Source organism: Toxoplasma gondii, chromosome VIII (genome assembly GCF_000006565.2).
Source record: "Toxoplasma gondii ME49 chromosome VIII, whole genome shotgun sequence".
NCBI classification, from domain to species: Eukaryota; Apicomplexa; class Conoidasida; order Eucoccidiorida; family Sarcocystidae; genus Toxoplasma; species Toxoplasma gondii.
The window spans coordinates 994271-1015461 of record NC_031476.1 but is presented as its reverse complement, the minus strand read 5'-3'; the positions used below and the strand labels follow the sequence as shown (position 1 = coordinate 1015461).

The window sequence follows — 21191 nt, the reverse complement described above, 5'->3', positions numbered from 1 at the left end:
TGCGTGTCGATGAGTGCGCGAGTATCCGAGGGTGCTTGCGTTGCGTCACGATGGTCCTCGGCAGACGCCTGTGTGAAGAAAAGCTGCGGAAAAGAGTGCGTTTTAACTGTCTCATTCGGAACTTGCTCCACTAGAGGAGGAGGAGTGGGACGAGAGGCTCTCTCCCCGTTCAGCAGTTTTTTCTCGTTGAAGGCAGTTCATAGAAACACAGGACATGTACGTGGAGGCGGGATCCTTTTCTCCGTCCGGTTCCACTCTGTCTTGTTGTATGCATGTATCCTCTTCAAAGTAGGGAACCGTTACTGAGGCTTCTCCCGCCTTCGCTTGTCCTCCTTCCCTCAGACCAGAGGAACTCGTGCTTGCAGCTCGGAAGTATGTGGCCAGTCAGCTGGGAGCGGAGTTCATCGAGCCTCCGCCGCGCTCGCTCAGCGAGGTGTATCGCGATTCGAGCGCGTGCACACCGATATTGTTTCTTCTTTCGTCTGGTGTCGACCCGACGGAGGAAATCAATCGCCTCGCAGACGAACTCGGCGCAGGTCGCGAAGACGTTCACTTCGTTTCCCTCGGCCAAGGTCAAGGCGCCAGAGCCGCTGCCCTCGTAGACGCAGCCAGGTACAGGCATCGAAAACAGAACAACTGAAGTGGATAGACAAGGAAGAAAGAAAGAGCAAAGGAAGGCGAACACGCGCCCGCGAAAGCAGGAGAGAAGGAAAGGGGACAGAAGGCGAGAGAGAGAGGAGAGAGAGGGGAGAGAGACCGAGGGAGAAGAGAGCAAGAAGAAAGGAGACAGCGACAGAAAGCGAGAAAGAGAGGTGTGACGAGGGACACAGAGTACGCAACTCGATGCAGACGCACAGCGAAGAGGAAGGCGACCAGGGGAAAGCTTCGCGTTGTGACTTTCAGCTTGTAGGGTTTAGGATTTTCGATGTGGACTGTCGCAGCCACTGAAGCACGCGGGGCAGGCGATTGGGAAGCACAAGTGTCAGAGAGCGAAAGAGAAGATGGCCAATCTCGACAGGACCCACTCAGTTGTATCCGGCGGTCATGTTCCTGTTCGCGAGACATGAAACGGGTCTCCCGCCTTCCTTCCCTCCCTAGAGTGTTGTGTCCTCTTTTTTGCTTTTTTGAGGCGACGTTGTATTCGACTTTTCTCTTTCTCCGTTGTTTTCGATCCTCTGTCGCTGCAGAGAAACGGGCGAGTGGGTCTGTCTCCAAAACTGCCACCTCGCCCCCTCGTTCATGCCGACCCTTCAGAGACTCCACGAAGAACTTTGTGCAGGTTCTGTCCACCAAAACTTCCGGCTCTTTCTCACCTCGATGCCTTGCCAAACATTCCCGCTGTCGCTGCTTGAATCGACTATCAAAATTACCAGCGAACCGCCAGCCGTGAGTCTCCTTCAGGGCTGTGCACTCAGACATGCACGTCTTTGGACATTTGCTTCTACTTGTATGGCGATCGTAGCGTGCATTCTCCATACGTAGCTTCCGTCTACATCCCGTGTTCCACTCATCTACATACGCAAGAAGTTCGTTGTCTATCAATGCCTTCTCCCGCAAAAGGCGCACCTCCTCGTACAAACCTGCACGTATACATAAATACACCTATAAATACATATATATATATATATATATGTACATATGTATATATATAAATATATACATAGAGAGAGACCAAAGAAAGGGGTTCTTCTCTGACTTGTACATTCCTGTATGAAGTGGTGGAATCATCGGGTCGAAGGAGACCTGTTATGGAGCGTTTCCTTTTTTCAGCCTTTATCCAGGGACGAGGGATGGTGACATGTTGCTTCTTCTGGGTGAGGAAGCCCGGAGTTTTCGATTCTTCTGTTTTTTTATGAAACCGGTTTTTCTTCTGGTTCAGTGCTTCGTTCGCGTCCGCCACCTTTCCTTCTTTAGCCCCTAGAATCTATTTCGAGTAGCCAGGCGTTTTCGAGCTCTCTTCATACCCTCCTTATCAACTGTACATCTGGCACTTAAAACTCATCCTGCGGAAAATCCGGCAGTCCCGTGAGTGGCACAAGGCTATCCCTTCACGGCCAGGGAGTGTCTCGACCTTCGTTCAGTCTACTTTTCGAGCCCTCTTCACCTGTGCCTTCGGGTCGCCACCAGCTCGAGTGCTAATGGCCGATCATCTCTCGCATTCTCTTCCGGATCGCGCAGGGCATCAAGGCGAATCTTCTGCGCATCTACGCCGAGCGAGAAGACAGCGAAGATCCGGAGTTGAGGCAACTGGAACAACGAAGAGATTTCCAGAGACTCTTTTTCGGCCTGGCGCTCTTCCACGCCGTCGCACTCGAGAGAAGGAAGTTCGGGGCGATCGGGTGGAACAACGTCTACGACTGGACGCCATGGGACTGCATCGTAAGAGCGATTTCTGTTGCATCTCGAGACAAGCGCCGTGCGTCTCTGGTTCAAAGTGCGAGGGAAGGTTTTCTCGGACAGATGCTCACTTACCTTGTTTCGCAGCCGCGGGAACGGCGACTGTTTCCTTTCTTGTTCCTCTGTCTCTTCTTCACCTGAACACCATGGCTTCCACGACGAATCTGCCGTAGAGGACGTAAGGCCTTGTGGAGGAGCACGCCTACAGACCTCCCGAAACTCCTACTCTTTTCGCAGATATCTGCAACTCCCCAACTCCGGTTATCGGCGCAAATCGTTGACGAATTACCCTGTGCGGGCGTTGCAAGCTCGGATCTCAGCTAGCGATCGCAGACGAAAACTCCCTCGGCTGGCGGTTCTGTGAATTCTGCCTTCCTCCTTCATCGAGGCAGCACTTGGTCGGCTCTGACCTGACTCTCCTTTCTTCTCCTCTCGCGCTGCAGATCTCTCAAGTTCAGCTCATGGGGTCCATCGCGGAGGTTCCACGAAACCAGACCGGTTTCTCCTTTGACGCGCTGACCTTCTCGACGGCTGCCCTCAACTACGGCGGGAGGGTGACAGACGCGATGGACCTGCGAGCAGTCGACGCGCTCTTCAGAAGTTTCGTCTCGACCCACACTCTCGAACAAGACTTTCTTCCTTCGCAAACGCCGCTCTACCGTCTGCCAGATGCCACGAGCTTTGAGGCCTGCCGCCAGGCCATCGGTCGCTTGCCGCTACAAGACCCGCCAGAAGCCTTTGGCCTCCATCGCAACGCCAGTCTAATGTACGCGGACCACCTGCTTTCTGTGGGCCACAGATGTCTACGAACGAGAACGACTCCTTTCTCTTTCTTTCCTCACAACACGACGCGCATTTTCATCAGTCTGTCACCGCGCACCCAAGTCAAGTCAGATAAAACCTAGAGTCCGAATGTCAATAACGCATTATGACTTGGGAGATTGAGACCTTGCTCCCCTTCAGCTGAAGCATGATATACGTCCGTAGCCATGGACAGGCAGTCAGACAATACGCACGCTGCAGCCAGACGCCCTGTTGCGCATGACTTTGTCCAGCGCTCGAGACGAACGGCGCCGTCTGCTCACTCGTGTTCATCTACTCTTCTTTGCTCTGTTCTTTTATCTTGAAAGCGTCGCGGTGCCGGCGAAACGCGTCGGTCGCGCATGTGGCATCCTCTTTAAAACTGTAGTGACGCGTATCCAAACACAACAATGGGGGCACTTCTCTGTAGTGCTGTGTGTGACATTCTGCTTATCCAGACGTATATTTTTTCGGCGTATGCACCTGTGGTTTCGTCTCTTTGTCAACGTTGACAAATATGTCACGTGGACAAGCATGCAGCGACTGTAGTGTTGTGTCCGCACCGCACTTTGGGATGGAATCTCCTCATTAAACGACCACTCAGCGCCCCGCCTCTTCTTCTTCTGAAGCGTTTCTCGAACGCGTTCGGGTGTCCAGTATGCGTTTCGTTTTCCTCCTTTTTTCTGCTTTGTCAGGCTGAAAGAGCGCGAGGCCCGAGAGCTGCTCTCCTGGATGTTATCGAGTAGCCAGTTGAGGTCTTCGGACAGTTCCCGAACGCGGCACATCTCCGACTCTTCCGCAGTGAAACTCGTGGGCGATCTGCTAAGTCGCCTTCCGCCTCTCCTCGATCGACACCAGGCGCATGCGTCGACTTTTGAGGCAAGCAGAAACAGTGCTACAAAGGCGCCCGAGTTGTCTCCCTTGTCTGTTTTTTTCTCGCACGAAGTCGCCAACTTCAACGCGCTCCTCCACCTCGTTCGGGTCTCGCTACTCGAGGTGCAGCAGGTCAGGAACCCCAAGGGAAGAAACCATATCGGGGAACACGGACTGGAGGGTCGCATACCGTCGAGAGGACGACACCGCAGAGAGAAGACACTCTCGAAAACGAGCGCTTCGGAACCTCATCGAAAACACCCGATACTGGTGATTTTGTCTGGAAATATACATCTGCGCGAGCATATATATATATATACATATGTATGCATATATACTTATATACATATACATATATATATATATATTATATATGTATACATATATATATATATATACACGCAGTAGTGCGTGGCACTACATATTGTTTGGCTACAAACGCGAACTAGACGTATGCATAGCCAACTTCATCTGAATAGGTGTAAAGGATTTATATAAGTGTATGTCTACATTGGGACGCCGATAGAAGTCTGTGAAAAGGTTCCTCTTGAGTAGAGCGTTCTAGGAACGAGACCGAGGTGTGGACTGATCCTGTCCCTCCCCACGCGAGTGTGGCATGAGCTTTTCGCTTTGATTACAGCAGCCCGAGTGCAAGCTCTTTTTCTGCGACTCTCACCTTACCATCTGCACTTTCCTCAGTGGAGTGTCTCTCCTTCACATGGCAGCACACCCACACATTTTCCCGTTCGCCTAGTGTACGTCGGCCGACCACAGACGAACTGCGGGAGGAAGCTTGGCAACTTGCTTGTCGTGTGCAGAGACATGTGTGAAACGCCGCTAATGTTGTTCCTCCTCGAGACTCCATGAAACTGTCATTCGCGGAGACAAAGGGGCGGACAGCGAAAGGGATTATCACCACACACAAACACTGTGTCTTCAGCGTGGATGCGAAACGCTCGAGTTCACCTGAGCACCCACAGCATGTTCCAGGAGATGAAGTAGTAGCCCCGTTCAAAGCAGTTACAGATGTTTTAGCTGTAGGTGACGCTGAAAGAGGTGATCCCAGTTCTGAAGGAGGTGCTCTGCAGTTTCATCGATGTACGATAAGCATCACAGGCTCGCCAAACCTTGCTTCACAACCCAAAGAAACTGGATCAAAAGGCGTTCTTCGTGGAAATGTATGTGTATGTCTGGCTGGCTAAGGAAGCGCACTACACAAACCTACATCAACAGACTCCAATTCTCCTTTTGATGTAGTCTGTGTCTGCTTCTTTTCTGCTCTTCCTTCTTCGTCTGTCGTCCTTTCCTCGTTGATTCTTTCTTTTTCTCCTTCTGTACAGAGTTGAACTCCCGTTGCATCACAGTGTCTTCCATCGCCGTCGAAGAAGGTTTCCAATGTCCATTCTCAGGCACTGGCTGGAAACACGCTGATGTCCGCCGCTGTTGAAGAAACGCATGACGCGTTGCTTGAGCAACGTGTGCCTCGAGCGTGGACTGCAGCTTCGTACGCCTCAGTGAAGCCCCTCGCAGCCTGGATCACGGACTTAGCGCAGAGAGTGGAGCACATCCGAGAGTGGATTACTCGTGGACCCCCCAAGTCGTTTTGGCTGCCCGCGTACTTCCGTCCAGACGCTCTGCTTGCCGCTGCTATTCAGACACACGCGAGAAAGCACAAAGTAAGACCGTGCAGCTGATAGCTTCTCAAAGACGAGTGCGGTTCGTGTCGTTGTCAAAGGTGGTGCTGGACATGGAAGGCCGTCAAGTGGAAGGCCGTCACGCTTGTGCGCGTTGGGAGCGCTTCTCATCACGCACACAGGCGGCGCTTCACTCCTTCACCCGGAAAATGCAGGCCGCAAATCGTCCCCCTTACGTCTGTGTCCCCCCGGCGCTCGAGATGTTGTTCTTAGCAACCTTTGGACGGAGCCACCTGCCGGGGAAAGGGAGACAAAACACAACTGGGATGACGAAGTCAGAGATAGAACAGAGGAGGGCGCATCAAATCTCGTGGGAAGCTGCGACACAATGCGCTCATCGGAAGTCACGAGGACGTAGTTGTCTTTTTTTCCAGTTCCTTGAGACGGATCTGGCGGGTCTGTTCCACTTCGATCCGGAGTGTTGCCTGGTTATGTCCTTTGCTGAAGAGCATCGACTTCTTCAGACGAGACCAGGCGCTAAACCACGTAATTTTCGGGAGACTGTGAAGGTCGTAGTGATGCGGTTGCAATGGCCTTCGTAAAACCTGGAGACGGAAGCATATCCAACATGTTTGCAGATCCCGCTAGACTCGCTCACACTCAAGGCCACCGTGACGAAGGTGAAAACCCCCGATCAGCTCGGTGCTTCTCCGCCACGAGGCATTTACATTCATGGACTTTTTCTGCAGGTGAAGGACCACACAGCAGTGGTAACGCAGAACACCTCCAGAAGCAACAAGCACATGCCCCCATAAAAAAGTATTCACAGCCGGGATTGGCACGATCGATGCTCCTGCACGAGGACTGACCGTGCTCAGACGTAGCGAGTGTACGTCTACGTATACATACGTGGATACATAGATGAACATATACATCCATGTATGTGTCTGTTTCAATCTGCATGTTGTCCAACGTGTTTGCCACAGGGCGCTGGATGGAACGCCTCAAGTCAAAGGTTGTGTGAGTCAGAACTAGGTGCTTGGTTCGTTCCGATGCCGGTCATTCTGCTTGAGCCCACCGGAAACCTGGAAGACCGACGCAACAAGCAAGAGCATGTCGTTTATTCGTAAGGTTGTCGTCGTGTAGAAGAACCTAAATGCACACACCATTCATTTATAACGGCAACCCAGAAGTGCCTTCTTGTGCTACAGAGTGAAGGTTTACGAAGCAGAACTAACGTCATCCCCACGAGCAACATGGTGCTGCTTCCAGACAAACTGCGGAGACATAAATGAGGTCCTGCAGCTTGCTTAGGACGGTGTAATGTTCTGTTTGCGAGTGCTGCGGTGTACGGAAACCACCTTGTCCCGTCATTGAGTCAGACTGGCTGACTACCTTAAGGCCGCAGGAGACTATCTTGTGGCACAAACGTCTCGGGGTTTTAGCCTGCAGAGAACAGTAAAGCAACTTGTTTTCTCCGAAAGTAGTGAATTCATTTCAAGCGCTGCTGCAGTGGTTGTCACAGACAACCACCGATGATGCAGTAAAAACACATTTAACGGTATCATACAACAGCACAGCTGGTTCGCTTGTGCACCGTGCTGCTTCCAGATGTCCTCTTTACAAAACTCCCGAACGCAAGGGAGTGGGCAATTATGTCCACTCTCTTGACTTGCCGACAGGTGAGTGCTTGTTTCTGCCGAAAAAAGTGAGAAAAGCCACCTGTTAAACATACTGCCTGGCGCGTGCGGTTGCTGTCTTCGGGCCAGCTCAGGAGCTCTTCGAAGCCGATACAGAGCAAAATGTGTTTTGGAAGGAGGCGTTTTCTGGCGGGCGTTTAGTACCCGCGAATTCTGACTCGTGTCTGCCAATTTTGCCGATGGTCTCACTAGAGTGCATATCGAGAACGCTGTCACACTACCCATTCAGATACAGACACCGGGCTGGCAGGCATACCCAGGACGCCGTCCGTCGGTGCGGCACAGACGCGTGGTCTTCAGGTGTTTCTTGAGAAGGCAGGAGCTTCAACGCAAACTCCAGCGCCGAAAAGCTGGAAGCTGCCTTCTGCGAGGGGAGATAAATTATCCAGAGCTCTTGAACAGTACTGATATCCGCACTCAGTCGGAGTTAGACCTAGGTAGTTTGGTGTAAATCTTCTGCCTCTTTCATGTGGATTCCTTCTTCAGTCTCCATTTAGACGGAAACTACAGTCACTCAGGAGGCTAGTGGGGAAGCTGCTCATGTCTGTGGCGAGAAAGGGCAATGCCCACATCGCGTAGGCTCAACCGATGGAAAATCAGTGTATTCTCAAAGGACACGCACATGTACTCTGCTGTTTGCCTTCAGACCTTCCGCCCGTGCACTGGATTCTCCGAGGAGTTGCTCTCTTGTGCCAAAACGAAAACATTTAATTTTTGTCAGACAGAGAGCAATGCGTGTCCAAGCTGTCACAAGAGCAAAGACAATATAAGGTCGTTACTGTGGTACCATTCAACTTGGCATGTTTTCTTGTTCGGTTGTCCTGCTGTAGGGGGGGGGCGACTTCTTTCTATCTTGTGCAACAGAGTTCATATGAAAATGGTGCCTTATATGTCGTGTGTGCATACAGTTGTGTGTCTAAGTCATGTGTAAGAAAAAGAATGAGAAATCCCAGGTCTGCGCTGGCACGTTGTACAGCGAATGCTCGGCAAAATGACCGCAAGTACGTGTTCGCATAAGTGGGAACTGAGACAAGTCAAATAAAACTTTTCTCCAAAGACTTGAAGCACACATGCGTGTGCGGAAAGTTGTGGCTTGATTGTTCTGTGCGTGACATGTAATACAGGTCAATCGCTTACCCCAATGGTAACTCACTCCTTTAGCAGCAAACACAGATCCCTCCTTCCTTTTTTATTCTCGATGTAAAACACAGGACTATGGTCCTCTGCTTCGCCACTCAAGATTGCGGAAGAAATCACGTAGTAGACAGGAAGATACACGTTCACCTGGCATACACACAGTATACCATTAAAAAGCCTAACATCCTTTGCCCCGCAACCCTAACTGAATCAAAAAAGGGTAATGAACTCGAGTGAAGGATGACTGTCCTTCTCCTCTGCACAAAGTTCGTCCCTTGTTGTCATGCTGCTCGCCATCATATCCCTGCCGACAGTGAAAGAAACAGTTTCGTTGATGTAGCCGAAAAACATTCGTGCGGCAGTGCCAATGATTGGTGGGTGTGTCGTGCACCTTTGTCCGACACATTGAATACATCTAAGGCACCGATGGTTTATATCTATCAGAACACATACAGAAAGGACGCGAGCTCTCCGGGGGAAGCACACTTCACACAGAAGCCTTCCATTTCATACAGCGGACTCTTTGACGCATCAAGTAAGAAAAACGGTGTGAAACTGATTCAGGTGGTTCAACTGTACAGCTGGCGCAAGGAGATGGGTGCGTCTCAATGTCGCCCTTACTGTCCCATCTCGAGACTGAACTGTTCCTCAGATCAACAGCCTGAGGAGCGGATCCAAATTGCATTCCATCATCCACACATAATGATTCATGGAAAGCTTCAACTCTATTGTCTCTCTTGGCCTCACACGCTTTCTTCACGTTGAGCACGGCGCATTGCACTCCACCGGTTCTACCTGAGCACAACACTACTGCCACATATCTGTAGGCTCCAAATCGCCTCTTGTATCAACGGTATTGCACGTGTTCAACAGGACATATAGTCTCGCCGATACGACAGCTACATGAATCTCAACACGGTCTCACATTGGTGTCCAGTAATGTGCGGTATACCCGAGTCAGAGTGGTTGCGCTAGTCACTTGAAGAGAGCGCAGCCGACATACCAGCACCGCGCGTCGATCTCAGATATCCCTTCACGGCTGTGTTTTTGTCCGCTGACTTCTGTGTTAATTTCCTGTTTTCAAGACCGGACTCAGCCGCAAATCTTCAAGCCATCCTCATCAACGTGAATCAATCAAAACGATCGATCCATCTCTAGGTGGAAAGCCTTCCGAAACTGGGACGTCCCGCTTTCATCGTGTGCAGTTGACTTCCGCACGCTGCCGCCCCGACACATCTCTTTCCTTCTCCTTCTTTCTCACAATCTAGAACCAACAAACACCACTACTACCGAATGCTACCGACGAGCCCAATCCAAACCTCAGGAGCACCTGCTTGAGTCCCCTGCTAACCCAAAAAACACAAACGTTCTCAACTTCCTTAAGATGGAGCATTTGTCGTAGACAAATCTATTCATTCAGAGTCAGTGGACATGCCTGATACCGAATATAACCAAACGCACAAACACAGGTACGTAAATACAGTTACTGTGAATGCAACAGAAGGACCGAGATAACTCGGCTTTTGCCGGAGCTCAAAATCAGCTCACAACCATCTCTGCACACGTACCAGAACGGTTATTTCGTCCCCAAATGCCGTGCAAGTCCTGTCCTACTGTTTAAAACACTGCTGGCAGCGTGCAGCTGTAAACTCATGACAGCTACTGCCTGGAGACGAGGGTGCACAGTATGCAGAACACCACATTGGGTACAGCATGATTCTTTCGGGTAAGTTTGCTGCTTACCATACATATCTTTCGTTAACATCTCATTTCGTTTTTTTGCTTCCACGAGTCTTCGTCTGCCACCGAAGATCTCGAATTTCCTCCCCTTCCCTACGATATTGCCACTTTTTCCATAGCATGTAGAAAACTAGCATGGTCAATAGGCAACCGAAGGACAAGTACGCTATGCCTATAAAGAGCGAGCGGCCCCCGAATCTTGACTTCTGCACTAGCACAATTGCCTTCTTCCCTTTCCATGACGACACATCATACATGACAGTTATATGTGCAGACACAGGCAGTTTGAGCGGACCCTCCAGGCTCCCGTACAGCTTACGAAATGTGCCAAGTGCCGCTGTCTGCATCCACTGGATAAAATGACCATTCTCAACCATTTCACCGGCCTCCTCGTAGTTGAGGCGATCCATGAGCAGCTCTGCTCGTGCTTCTTCGCGTGTTTTATACATGTCCTCCCCGTCATCATTGTCGACTGGGCTCATCCAGAAATACACTTTGTCTAGTACAGCAGCGCGGTCTTCTGCCGGCGGGTTTTTGTACATGTCCTGCCACGGCCATGAGTGTAAGAGGACTGCTTGTGTCTGGTTCAATGGTATTGGCTTCATTGGCACCTGATCATTATCTCCTTCAGGTGTTCCTTCTAAAAACTGATACTTATCAGTGAAAACCGCCCATGCGAGCGCGCCACACGGATGAAGCACTTTTGTAACATTGCCGACCACAGCAGTTGCTAAGGGTTCGCATTCGCGAACGTCTTTAGGATCAGTGAAGATCTTGCCTGCAAGCTGCCGGTCATTCCGACTCCAGAGTACTTGGGCATCGTTCTGGAAAAAGTGCCCCATTTCGGCATACACACTGATTTCCTCTCCCTTCAGTTCATTAACCTCGCGTGTGCAATGGGCACTAGAGATTCCCTTCAGCAAATACCTTGAACTTCCTTCCTGAAGCGTTTTCTCAGCATAATTCAGTTTGCACTCGACGTGCTGCTCGTCCTCAAAAATTAGCCACGCTCCCACAGACACGAAAAAAAGGGCCCCCAAAAGACACAACCGCAGGACGACACCAGCTGACCAGAGAGGATACATGCCGTTACCGGCTTCCTGGTGAACCTGGTGTACAAACCGAGCGGCCAGAGCCTGATACGTAGAGGGGACTTTCCTGGTATCTGAGAACCCTGCTTCGTCCAATCCAGTTAGACTGAGGAGCTGATGACTAAAGATAAAAGGCACTCGAGCTGATGCGAGATACACAGAACCTGCCTGCGTATCGTGAACAGAGCCATACGTCCGTCGAGTTCTCCCGTAGGGAGAGGGATCAGTCCTTGATGTTCCGGATGAGTTAAGTGGTGGGCGCCCTACCCCTAGGCTACTCTCCCTGGATACACAGTACCTCTGTCCTCGACTGGCACCCCTTCTGGATGGGGCACGGGCAAGCACCAGACCAGTTCCGTCAAGCGCGTACTTCCCCCCAAGGGGCAGTCCAACGCCATGATACTCGGGAAAACTGTCTTCTCTTTGCCTCAGTGCCCCTAAACCCGAGCCTGCGTCTGAACAGCTGCTAAGGCTTGTCCCTCTAGACGTCAGACGTGACGATCCCTGGCGTTGGAACGGCCAGCCCCCCCCTCCACCAACCGACGGAGCGGAAGAGATAGAGCACGTCTCTTCCCCGAAGAGTGGCAAACTCTGCTGCCGTTGCCCCGTCGGTGGAGAGGACAAAGTCGGCTCGACAGCGGCATCTGAGAACTGGCTGACATCGGCCTGCCCCCTTAGGCCTGTGGTAGAGTTTTCACCCATGAAAAAAAGATGCAGAGGCTAATCGACACAGGACGAAACGTAACATATGACTGCTGACGCAACGTACTGGAAAATGACGAGAGGGACCAAGCAATCAGCACTGAAGGGCCACACACTCATGCGGATGGGCAAAATCAAGAACCATGAAGTTGAGGCACACTTGCTGCTGACCTGTTTTTTTTAGCTGGCTGATGTCAAGGGACCACATAGTTTTTCCAAATGAAACCATTGACCACAAACATGGGAAAGTCTCTCAGTGGATAAAGACGGGCGCAAAACTATGTGCGGCCTACGATAGCCGCCACTACGCATTTGAGCGCCGCTCGTCAACAGCTGTGTATGTCGTGTTCCATTCGCTGCTTCGAGACGGTAGAAGATCTCTCACCACCTTCCACTCGAACAAGGGTCCCTCGTCTCGCTTTTTCCACTCGGGCCCCGAGAATACGACGTAAAATGCCTTCCGGCCCTTCTCCTCTCGCAACGAGAAACCGAAAAAACTGCGAACGAGGTGGGTAAGCAGCGGCGGGAAAAGCCACTTCGCTGTGTGACTCCGCTACTTGAAAAGGAAACCTTGAAAACAACACTGACTCGGGTTCTTGCCTTCACATTCTGTAAATATGGCAACCGTGGGGAAACGAGAATGGACAAATTGTGTTTTTATGGAAAGAAAGTAGCTGTCTATTCGTAAGCAAAAGGCGAACAGTCGCCACCGTCGGTGACCTTTGTAGTGAAGAGACGCGACATCCCGTCCCGTCTGTCTGAGAGGTACACGTGCGATATCTCGCAGGGCTGAAAATGAGCGAAGTCACTGTGCTGTTACGCAGTCATACGTACTCCATCCGATGATGCTTCAAAGACCACAGCGATGGCCTACAGCAATATAAACGAAAGCATTGACTTAGAATGCCGTTCAAATGGATAGGTACATATCTTGTTCCTGTGCGCATACAAGGTTGTTCCCAAGGCAGCTACACTGAGCTTACAAAGATCAAGAATCAGTCTTGCATTTGAATTCGCGCCTATGCAATCGCTATGAAACTGTCGGGTGTCCATTGAGCTGGGGAAGTAAGGCAAAAAAGGGCAAATAGTATCATTCTGTGTATTTCAGTAAAATGTTTGGTAGAATCTAGCTTTTTTTCTTTCTGCACTACAGCTGTGTGAATATCAAGGGATTCGTAGCCGGCCAATCGTGCAGATGCCTCACCCAACATTACTTCTCTGGATACAGCACTGAACGCAGCACCGTCTGATGACCCCGTCTCAATTTCACTTTGATCTTGTGGTGACGACTCAGACGCCACTGTAGGTATTCATTAAACAGAGTCTGTGTCATTCAACTGAGGCGTCAAGGGTGTTTGATTGGCCGCGCTGGCCTGCGTTCCCGCCTCTTAAAATTACAGACACTAGAACGTGTTTGGATGCCGATTTCCTCTTTGGTGGTGGGAATCCACATTTGGACTGACACCTATGCTGTCCATGGGTAGCGCATGGAGCGACAAGAATACCCACGAGTGAACTGGAAGACAGTGGAACAGACATAAAGACGTCGCAGTAAGAGCAATGATTGTTGTTCTCCTTCATGCCACACAGAGTTGGAGACCAACATAATTTGCTGCCCCAAAAGAAACCGTCGAGTTTCAGGAGGGTGCACGCTTGACTCAGGGCTCCTTGATGCAAGTATTTTCCATCGCAGGTTCCGTTTAATTTCCCATTAAACTATGTTGATCACATGGCTTCTGGTACTCCGGGAGAAACCACCGCGCTAACTCGCCTGGAGGCCTGCTTAAATCATCTTTTGATACACATGGCTACCTGGTATGTGCAAGCATTCGTGAACTGATAAACAATTCTAGACGAACGCCCTGGAAAACCAGAGCATACTCGCGCACTGTACTCAGTGGATTTCAGTTTCTAGCTTCGAAGCACTTTGCGCTCAGATGCACAGTGTCCACACTAGGCAGCTTTGCTGCAAGGCGGAGTTTTCCAAGAGCAGTACCTCCTGAACCTGTCAGCGTGTCACTCGAGCTACGTGCCTGCAAACGCGAAAAAGCAAAATTCTGCGACGCTCGCAGAGACGATATGCACCAACATTCTCCAGTCTGAAGCGCTACCGGTATTATATCACGCCTATACAGTGAAACTGGCGAACAAATCTGACAATAATGGTTTTCTGTGTCCAAAACAAGAGTTACAGACAGTATGTGTGCCATCGAACGTCTCCCCGTCTCTCCTGCGTTGACAACACAGTCCGCCTTCACACAAACCATCCGTGACGCAACCTCTGAACAAAACACTCCTCTGGACTAGCAAAATCCACCTCTTATTTCTCTCTAAGTCTCTCTCTGTAGTCTTCGTAGAACCGCACTTGCTCTGGTGTCACCGACGGAGTAATCCTCCCGGCAGCCTCGAGTAGGTGGCACTGCTTTACACACAAGTGCCCCGCGTTTGCTGAGGCATAGAATGAATCTGTTCGTCTGAGAACTCCGCGCTGGTCTTCTTCAGACCAGTTGATACCTTTATCTCCTTTTCTCCTCTCCTCGGTCTTCTGCCCTGCCATATCCGTCGCCCGCCGACTTTCTTCCGGTTGTCCGAGAGACTGAGTGCTTCCTGACGACAACGACAACTGCAGGGGATCGAAGCCAGAAGTCTGCTCCTCATTCAGCGACAGATGCAGAGCACGGATGAACGCTTGTCTCTCTTCTTGTATCATCAGCAAGGTCGCTTCTCGTAACACCGCATCCAAGTCGGCTCCGCTGAATCTGAGAGAGAGACACCAGAGAAAGTGGTACGCAACCAAAAAGCGTTGACTCGAGCACCCGCCGGCATTCCTCAGACGAACTCAGGTGGAAAGGCGAAGCAAGGAGGAACTTGGAATCACAGGAAGTTCGAATACCGCACCGATACTACACAACCACCCCAATCTACAAGTGGATGTTACGGCTTGTGCTACTGTGGTAGCTTGAACGAACTGTATTCAAGCTTATTTTCAGCAACGGTGATCTTGACAGCGCGGACCCATGCAGATCGAATCAGTCGTGATCATAAGGTCTCTGTCTGTGGTCTTCAGACGCGTTTCCTGATGACAGGTAATCTACATATCGGGGTGACACAGTGCCTTCCCAAAATGAAATCCACACACGTGACAAAGCCAACCACCGCTGCGAAGGGGACATGTACTCCGCATCCATCGCAGCAATTCTGAGACACATTCAGGAGGTTCTCTGTCTGCCAAAAAGCGTGTTCCAGAGGCCTGGCGTGCCACCACTCGACGTATACCTGTCAGTCACGCGGGCCAGAGCCTCGAAATCGAGATCCTTCTCTTCCATCTCGTCATTTTCTCCAAGTTCGCGTTCCGCTTTGCCCCCCTCTGCTGACAGGTGAAGCCTCTTTGCTCTTTCCTCTCTCTGTTCCCTTCGTAATCTGCGCCAGCCCTTCCGAAGGATTTCTGCGCGTTCTTGCTGGTCCGGGAGGTGGACGTAAACTCGAACTTCCAGTCGGCCAGGTCGTAGAAGGGCAGGATCGAGAATATCCGGGCGATTTGTCGCTGCTACAACATAAACTTTGCCACGATCATTGATGCCGTCGAGCTCTGTAAGCAGCTGAGCGATCACCCGCTCCTCCACTTTGTTGCCGCCTTCTCCCTTTCCCCCCGTGCTTCGACTGCCGCAGAGAGCGTCAATTTCGTCAAAGAAAATCAGCGACGGAGAGAAAAACGAAGCTCGACTGAAGAGACGCCGCAGAGCTGCTTCACTGTCACCAACATACTTCGACAGAAGTTCAGGCCCTGCAAGAGAACGAAAAGTGGCACGCAGCTGACGACTGGCAACCACGGACGCTCCACAGCCTAAACGCACGAACACTCCTTTACAGAGTGAAAACGAGACATTCTAGTTAGTAACAGAAGCCACGCTGACGCTGAGATCCAGCGAACACACGGAAACGCATGCATTTCGTCCGTCCTCCACTGTAACTCACGTAAACGAAAGCGCCATGTAGCACACTCCAGCGATGTTATGGTGGTCACAGCGAGGGGACCTACGCCGTCTCACTTCCTTGGCTTTTTTCAGGCCTTCCGCCCACATCAGCCTTCGGTGTTCTGCCGGCGTCATCACAAAAAACAACCCGCGACGCTGATGCACACTTTGCTCAGAGGCCTTCAAAGCACTTACCTTTGACAGCAATGAAGTTCGCCTGACATGCGTTTGCAAGGGCCTTGGCGAGAAATGTCTTCCCGCACCCTGGAGGTCCGTACAGCAGAATTCCTGTAGGTTTCCGAACCTGCGAGAGGATAGAGAATCCAGATACACAAATGTCATGGAAGCAAATGTAGAGCCGTTCTAGACGATGAGAACAAATAGGGAGGCCCAGGACACCCTGAACGAGGCTGGATCAAGCGGGGGCGTGTTGCTATTATGAGTTTGTGTTTGTGTGTGGTCTTGAGAGGCGCATCTACGCAGTACTAATGACGACACCTTCCACGATGAGCACGAGTCGGTGATGACCACAAAGCACTCCCTCAAGCCCCAGGCAACGATTCGTCACAGACGTCGTCGAAGGGTCTGGAGGAGAAACTCGCGGCGGGGACGGACAAGGGAAACCGAGAAAGAAACAGAAACTGCACAGTGTAGAGCTCTACACGCCGTTTAAAGAGACAGACACCATGGGAGAAGTCTTGAACGCTCCACAGTCCACGGTGACAACACGAATGAGCACACGAAGACTTACCCCCATACGGCCGTAAAAATCCGCAAAAGTGAGAGGGAAAAGAATCCGTTCCTCCACTTCCTTCTTGGCCTCACTGAGGCCGCCAACCTCATTCCAGCGCACATTAGGGCGCGGCAAAAACGCTCCCGTCTTCTTGTACGAAGGAGTAAAGGAAATCAGTGCCTGCGTAAAGTCCTCCCCTATCAACTCGAGGTTCGACACAGTGTTGGCGGCCCTAGAAAGGAGAAAAGAGTCACCGGAAGATTCAGACGCAGGCGAAGAAGCAAGCATTTCTCTTGCGTCGTGGCTGGCTGGACCACTAACAGCATTTTGACGTGGAAGCAGCGAAGTCGGGTCTTCTTGCTGGACCGAAAAGGTCTCTTTCCAGACTTTATCAAATGTCGGAAAAGACCAGAAAGAAGGCGACGTGTCGTGTAAAGACGTCGCAGAATCCGTTTTCACACTTCGTCCATGCTGTAGTTTTCTGACGTCTTCGCCTGTCTCATTCTTTCCCTCTCCAGTCCCCGCCTCCGCCGGATTGATCCCACTGGAACCACTGTAGTCAGGATGTCCATGCGACAGCTCTACTGGTATCTCTGCAGCTTCGCCTGTCTTCTCCGTCGTCCCTCCTGTCGCCTCTCCCATTTGCGGCTCTTCTTTCGGTTGTCGCTGGGAGTCTCCGTCGCTCCTTCCCCACCCACTTGTCCCCGCAGTGTCCTGGTCTTTTTCTATTCGGCGCCTGCCAACACTCCGCATTACGGCGTGGTAGACTGTCTCCTTCACGAGGCTATGGAGGTCCGCAGCGACATACCCCACAGTGCGGTCTGCCAGCGCATTCAAGTCCACGCTGGGAGAAAAAGACAGCGAGCGGGTGAGCGCCTGAAAGACAAAGACCAGATATCGAAGCTGACGCAGTCACCGTCTCGGGCTCGTGCGCGTCTTGCCATCGACGCATTACCCATTAACGTGAGAGACAACGTGGAAGCGGTAGAGCGAAGCCAGTGAAAGAAATGAGGAGGCCGCGGTTTGGGCATGGATCTCTTAATCACTGCGGAGAGACGGCAGACTAACGCGGGACAGACGCGTGGCAAGACACCCAATGGGGACGCGAAAGCAGCGTCACACACAGACTCGGCCGAAAGAGGCAAAACGAAGGACGAGAGGGAAAAACAGAGGGTGAGAGAGAGAGAAAACAACTTGGCTGGTCACAAAGTCAGAGAGAGCCGGCTCGAAGGCACACGGCTGCACAGCGAGAAAAAACCGAGCAGAGAAATCTCGGGAGAGTACCAGCGAGACAGACAGAATAAAAAATACAGGTACTTGACCAGGTCACGGACAGGGAGACAGCACCCCCAGTAGGACTATCAGTGAAAGCGACCCTCTGGTTAGGAAGCGAGTTAACAAGAACGAGAAGAGACCAGAGGAAAGGCGGCGCCGAGAAGATAAAAAAACACGCAAATGAAAGTATACCTGAAGGATTTCCCGTCGTTCATTAAAGCCTGGGAGCGGGATGCTGATTTCGGCGTCGAATCGCCCGCTGCGTCGGAGAGACGAGTCGAGACTGTCAATGTGGTTGCATGTGGCCAGAACTGAGAAAACAGACGAACCGGAAAGCCGAGAAGTGCTGGCATGTAGAGGACTCATGTCTCGGCATGTCGGATCGCAGCAAACCCACAAAACGAAATGCTCGAACACAGAGCGCGTAACGCACGGTCGCATGTGTTCATTTGCTTTCTACATTTCCCTGCACCTCTTCCTGTAGCGCAAACGTAATCAGGCCCGAATATACAGAGAACGCGAACGGACTCGAAGCATGAACTTCTGAATTCGGATGAATTCGCTACACTGTAGACAGGTGTCTTGGTGTCGAAAAGACACACTCGTACCGGCCAGCGGGCAGTCTCCCAGTCCACGTCGCTGCGACGTCTCGCCTCCCCAATTCCCTCGTCGCTTCCCTGTGCCACGTTTTCTTTTCCATTCCACATCTATGGTCTCTGGCTCGTCGGCAACGCTTCTGTCAGTCGACGGGTCTTCTGTGTTCTCGACTCAGGCCTCTTTGCTTACCCATGACATCGAAGCCCGTGAGGCCGTCCATTTCTCGTGCCAGAGCGCGTATCAGAGGACTATCGGTCTCCTCGTCTCCATTTCCGCCGCCGCCTCCTTCTCGATTCTCTCTCCCTTTAGCTCCTTTCCGAGATGACAGAACGGCGATGTCTTCAAGGAGGAGCAGCGACGGCGCGTGGTTCTTCGCACTCTCAAACATCAGCGAGAGCACTTCTTCACCACTTGCCGGCATCAATGGTCCCGACTGGACAGCGGGAGAAAAGGACGAAGAGGCGAAGGAAGGAGATGAGGCGGCAGCCCCGGAAGCGGCCGCAGCAGAGCGAGAAGCGTCGTGCGCGTTCGAGGAAGGCGAGTTCGAGAGGAACGGCGGGAGGTTCTGGATGAGCGAAGAAAGTGAAACTGGGAAGAAAGAAAAGCTGCGAAGACGGCTGAGCTCGCCTGCTATCGCAAAGGCCAGCTTCGTCTTCCCGACACCGGCGGGTCCGTGAATAACAACACCGCGAGAAAAGTGGAGACCGCTGTACACGTCGGAGGAAGAGAACGACGGCTGAGCTCCAGACCGCTTCTCTTCTTCACGAGGGTGTGGGCCGATGGCATCGTTACCCCCGCGCATCAGCTCTTCTTCTGCCAACAAGAGGCTCTCTTCCACGTCGTTTTTAGTATCCGCCGTGGGGGTGCTCTCGCGTGTCTCCTCGGTGGTGTGGCTCTTTGCTGCATTTCCTGGCTTCCTCTCGAAGACAGAATTGAGCAGAAGAGGCAAAAGCACCGACTCTTCAATCTGGTGACGTAGACCCTCTGACAGACCTGCACAGTTTCGCAGTCGATCCTCTGGAGGAGGCGCCGGAGCCACGTCGCCGGGATGCGACGCAGAGGGCGAAGAGAAAGAAGAACGCCGAGAGGGAGAGCGCCGTCTCTTTCGTTTCTTCGTATCTGCTTCAGACGGACCTGGGTTCCTTGCTGTTAGCGCTGCGCCACTAGAGTAGTCGCCCTTACCTCTGTCGGTGCCGCAAGGGTCTCGTCGCGCTGTTTCGCGCCGGTCTCCAAGCCTCTGAGGTCCGACAGTTTCTTCTTCTTGCCGGCCACCGACCTTTTGACTCTCCAGCGCGTGGAAGCGATACAGAGAATTCAGCGACGTGTTTAGCGGCAGACGCTCACGACCAGTGGAGCTCGAGAGAGACGCACGGGAGACAGGGAAGGCCGCCTTGCGTCTCTCTCCGTCCTCGCCATCTTCGACTTGCTTCTCTCCCTTATCGCTGAGGATCGTCATTCGTTCGCGCTTGCCCGGACGGATGCCTGAAGGAACGGGAGCACCCTTCGCCAGCGAAGCTCTCGTCGGGTGTATCTCCCCTGGAGATGGGTGTTCTTGCAGAAGAGTGCGGTTTCGGCTTTCCGCGATTGTGTCGCTTTCGGAACTGTCGTCATCGTGGATCACCTCAACGCCTGAGATGGGTTCCGAGGAACGGAAGGAGGCGTCTGCGTTGTCCATCCGAGGCGTCTGACTATCGGAGTCATCGTCCCCACTCATCGCGTCGCCTCCCGCTGTCCCGACAGCTGAAGAGGCGGCAAGAGTGCCATCGGTTCTCTTCGCATCAGTTCTGCCACAGGTTTTTTGTGGCTTCGCAGCCGCTTTCTGGTTTTCCTGTGAATAGGGCGAAACGGAAGAAGGCAAGTTTCCCGAAGCCGGAAAGACGCCCGACGACACGGAGGCAGGTCCACTCGGGTCCTTACATAGTTCTGTCTTGGCTGTCTCGAGCAACTTGTCCAGCAGTCGGCGCCTCAGGCGAACGATGTGGGGGTGAGACCGCCCAAGAAACATGAGGAACGAATCTGTGTCTACATCCTTTGGTGACAGTCCTGAGCATGCGGTTCGCCCGTCCTCGTCATTGCGCTGCCGCACATACGCCTCCAGCTGTCTCTTGACAGCCCCTAAGTGTCGCGAGAACGCCATTCTCCCAAAGCCATTGACCAGAAGAATCTCATCAGCAAAGTCTCGCTCTTTATTGGGACACGCGGAAACGCAGTTGCCACCGAGAACCGAGTAATTTGTGATCGCTGTTCACCACCCCACTGGACTGCTTAAGACAGCTGAAAATGGCGGGCATCACTATACAGTAGCAGTGACCGTATTCGAAGTCGATTAAGTTGTAGGCGAAATATATACGGGTTTCTGGTATCATTCGTATTAACTCCGACGGCAATACGCAACCATGGAACGAGACGGAACCCTGAGACAGAACGACGAGGCACAAAAGGGGAAACGTGTCACGGGCAAAAGACAGGGGAAACACGTCGCGGTACGAATGGGATCAAAGACGTAGAAACAAAGGGAACGAAGAAGAAAGCTGGAG

General features: G+C 52.0%; 3 protein-coding genes across 3 annotated transcripts in view; 1 reads left to right on the top strand and 2 right to left on the bottom strand.

The window, feature by feature from the left end:
* The window catches only part of TGME49_230830 (ATPase family associated with various cellular activities (AAA) domain-containing protein), a gene marked incomplete at both ends in the record, with an annotated part of 42128 nt that extends 34012 nt beyond the window's left edge, over positions 1–8116 (top strand). Inside the window, 10 exons of the mRNA XM_018780274.1 lie at positions 343–612; positions 1188–1386; positions 2179–2379; positions 2841–3163; positions 3894–4203; positions 5481–5747; positions 6344–6454; positions 6692–6831; positions 7317–7387; positions 8052–8116. Coding sequence (XP_018636868.1) covers positions 343–612; positions 1188–1386; positions 2179–2379; positions 2841–3163; positions 3894–4203; positions 5481–5747; positions 6344–6454; positions 6692–6831; positions 7317–7387; positions 8052–8116 — 1957 coding nt within the window. The remainder of the gene's footprint in view (positions 1–342; positions 613–1187; positions 1387–2178; positions 2380–2840; positions 3164–3893; positions 4204–5480; positions 5748–6343; positions 6455–6691; positions 6832–7316; positions 7388–8051) is intronic.
* Positions 8117–8454: 338 nt separating this feature from the next.
* TGME49_230820 (hypothetical protein) lies at positions 8455–12075 on the bottom strand (the record flags this gene model as incomplete). The annotated part of the gene is made up of 2 exons (XM_002367942.1): positions 8455–11516; positions 11709–12075. 2 exons carry the CDS (start codon positions 12073–12075, stop codon positions 10309–10311), a joined length of 1575 nt encoding a protein of 524 aa, XP_002367983.1. The 3' UTR covers positions 8455–10308.
* A 2295-nt stretch (positions 12076–14370) lies between these two features.
* On the bottom strand, positions 14371–20791 carry CDC48 (cell division protein CDC48; the record flags this gene model as incomplete). The annotated part of the gene is made up of 6 exons (XM_002367941.2): positions 14371–14834; positions 15352–15859; positions 16245–16353; positions 16801–17658; positions 18250–18368; positions 18844–20791. 6 exons carry the CDS (start codon positions 20789–20791, stop codon positions 14396–14398), a joined length of 3981 nt encoding a protein of 1326 aa, XP_002367982.2. The 3' UTR covers positions 14371–14395.
* Between the last annotated feature and the right edge of the window lie 400 nt (positions 20792–21191).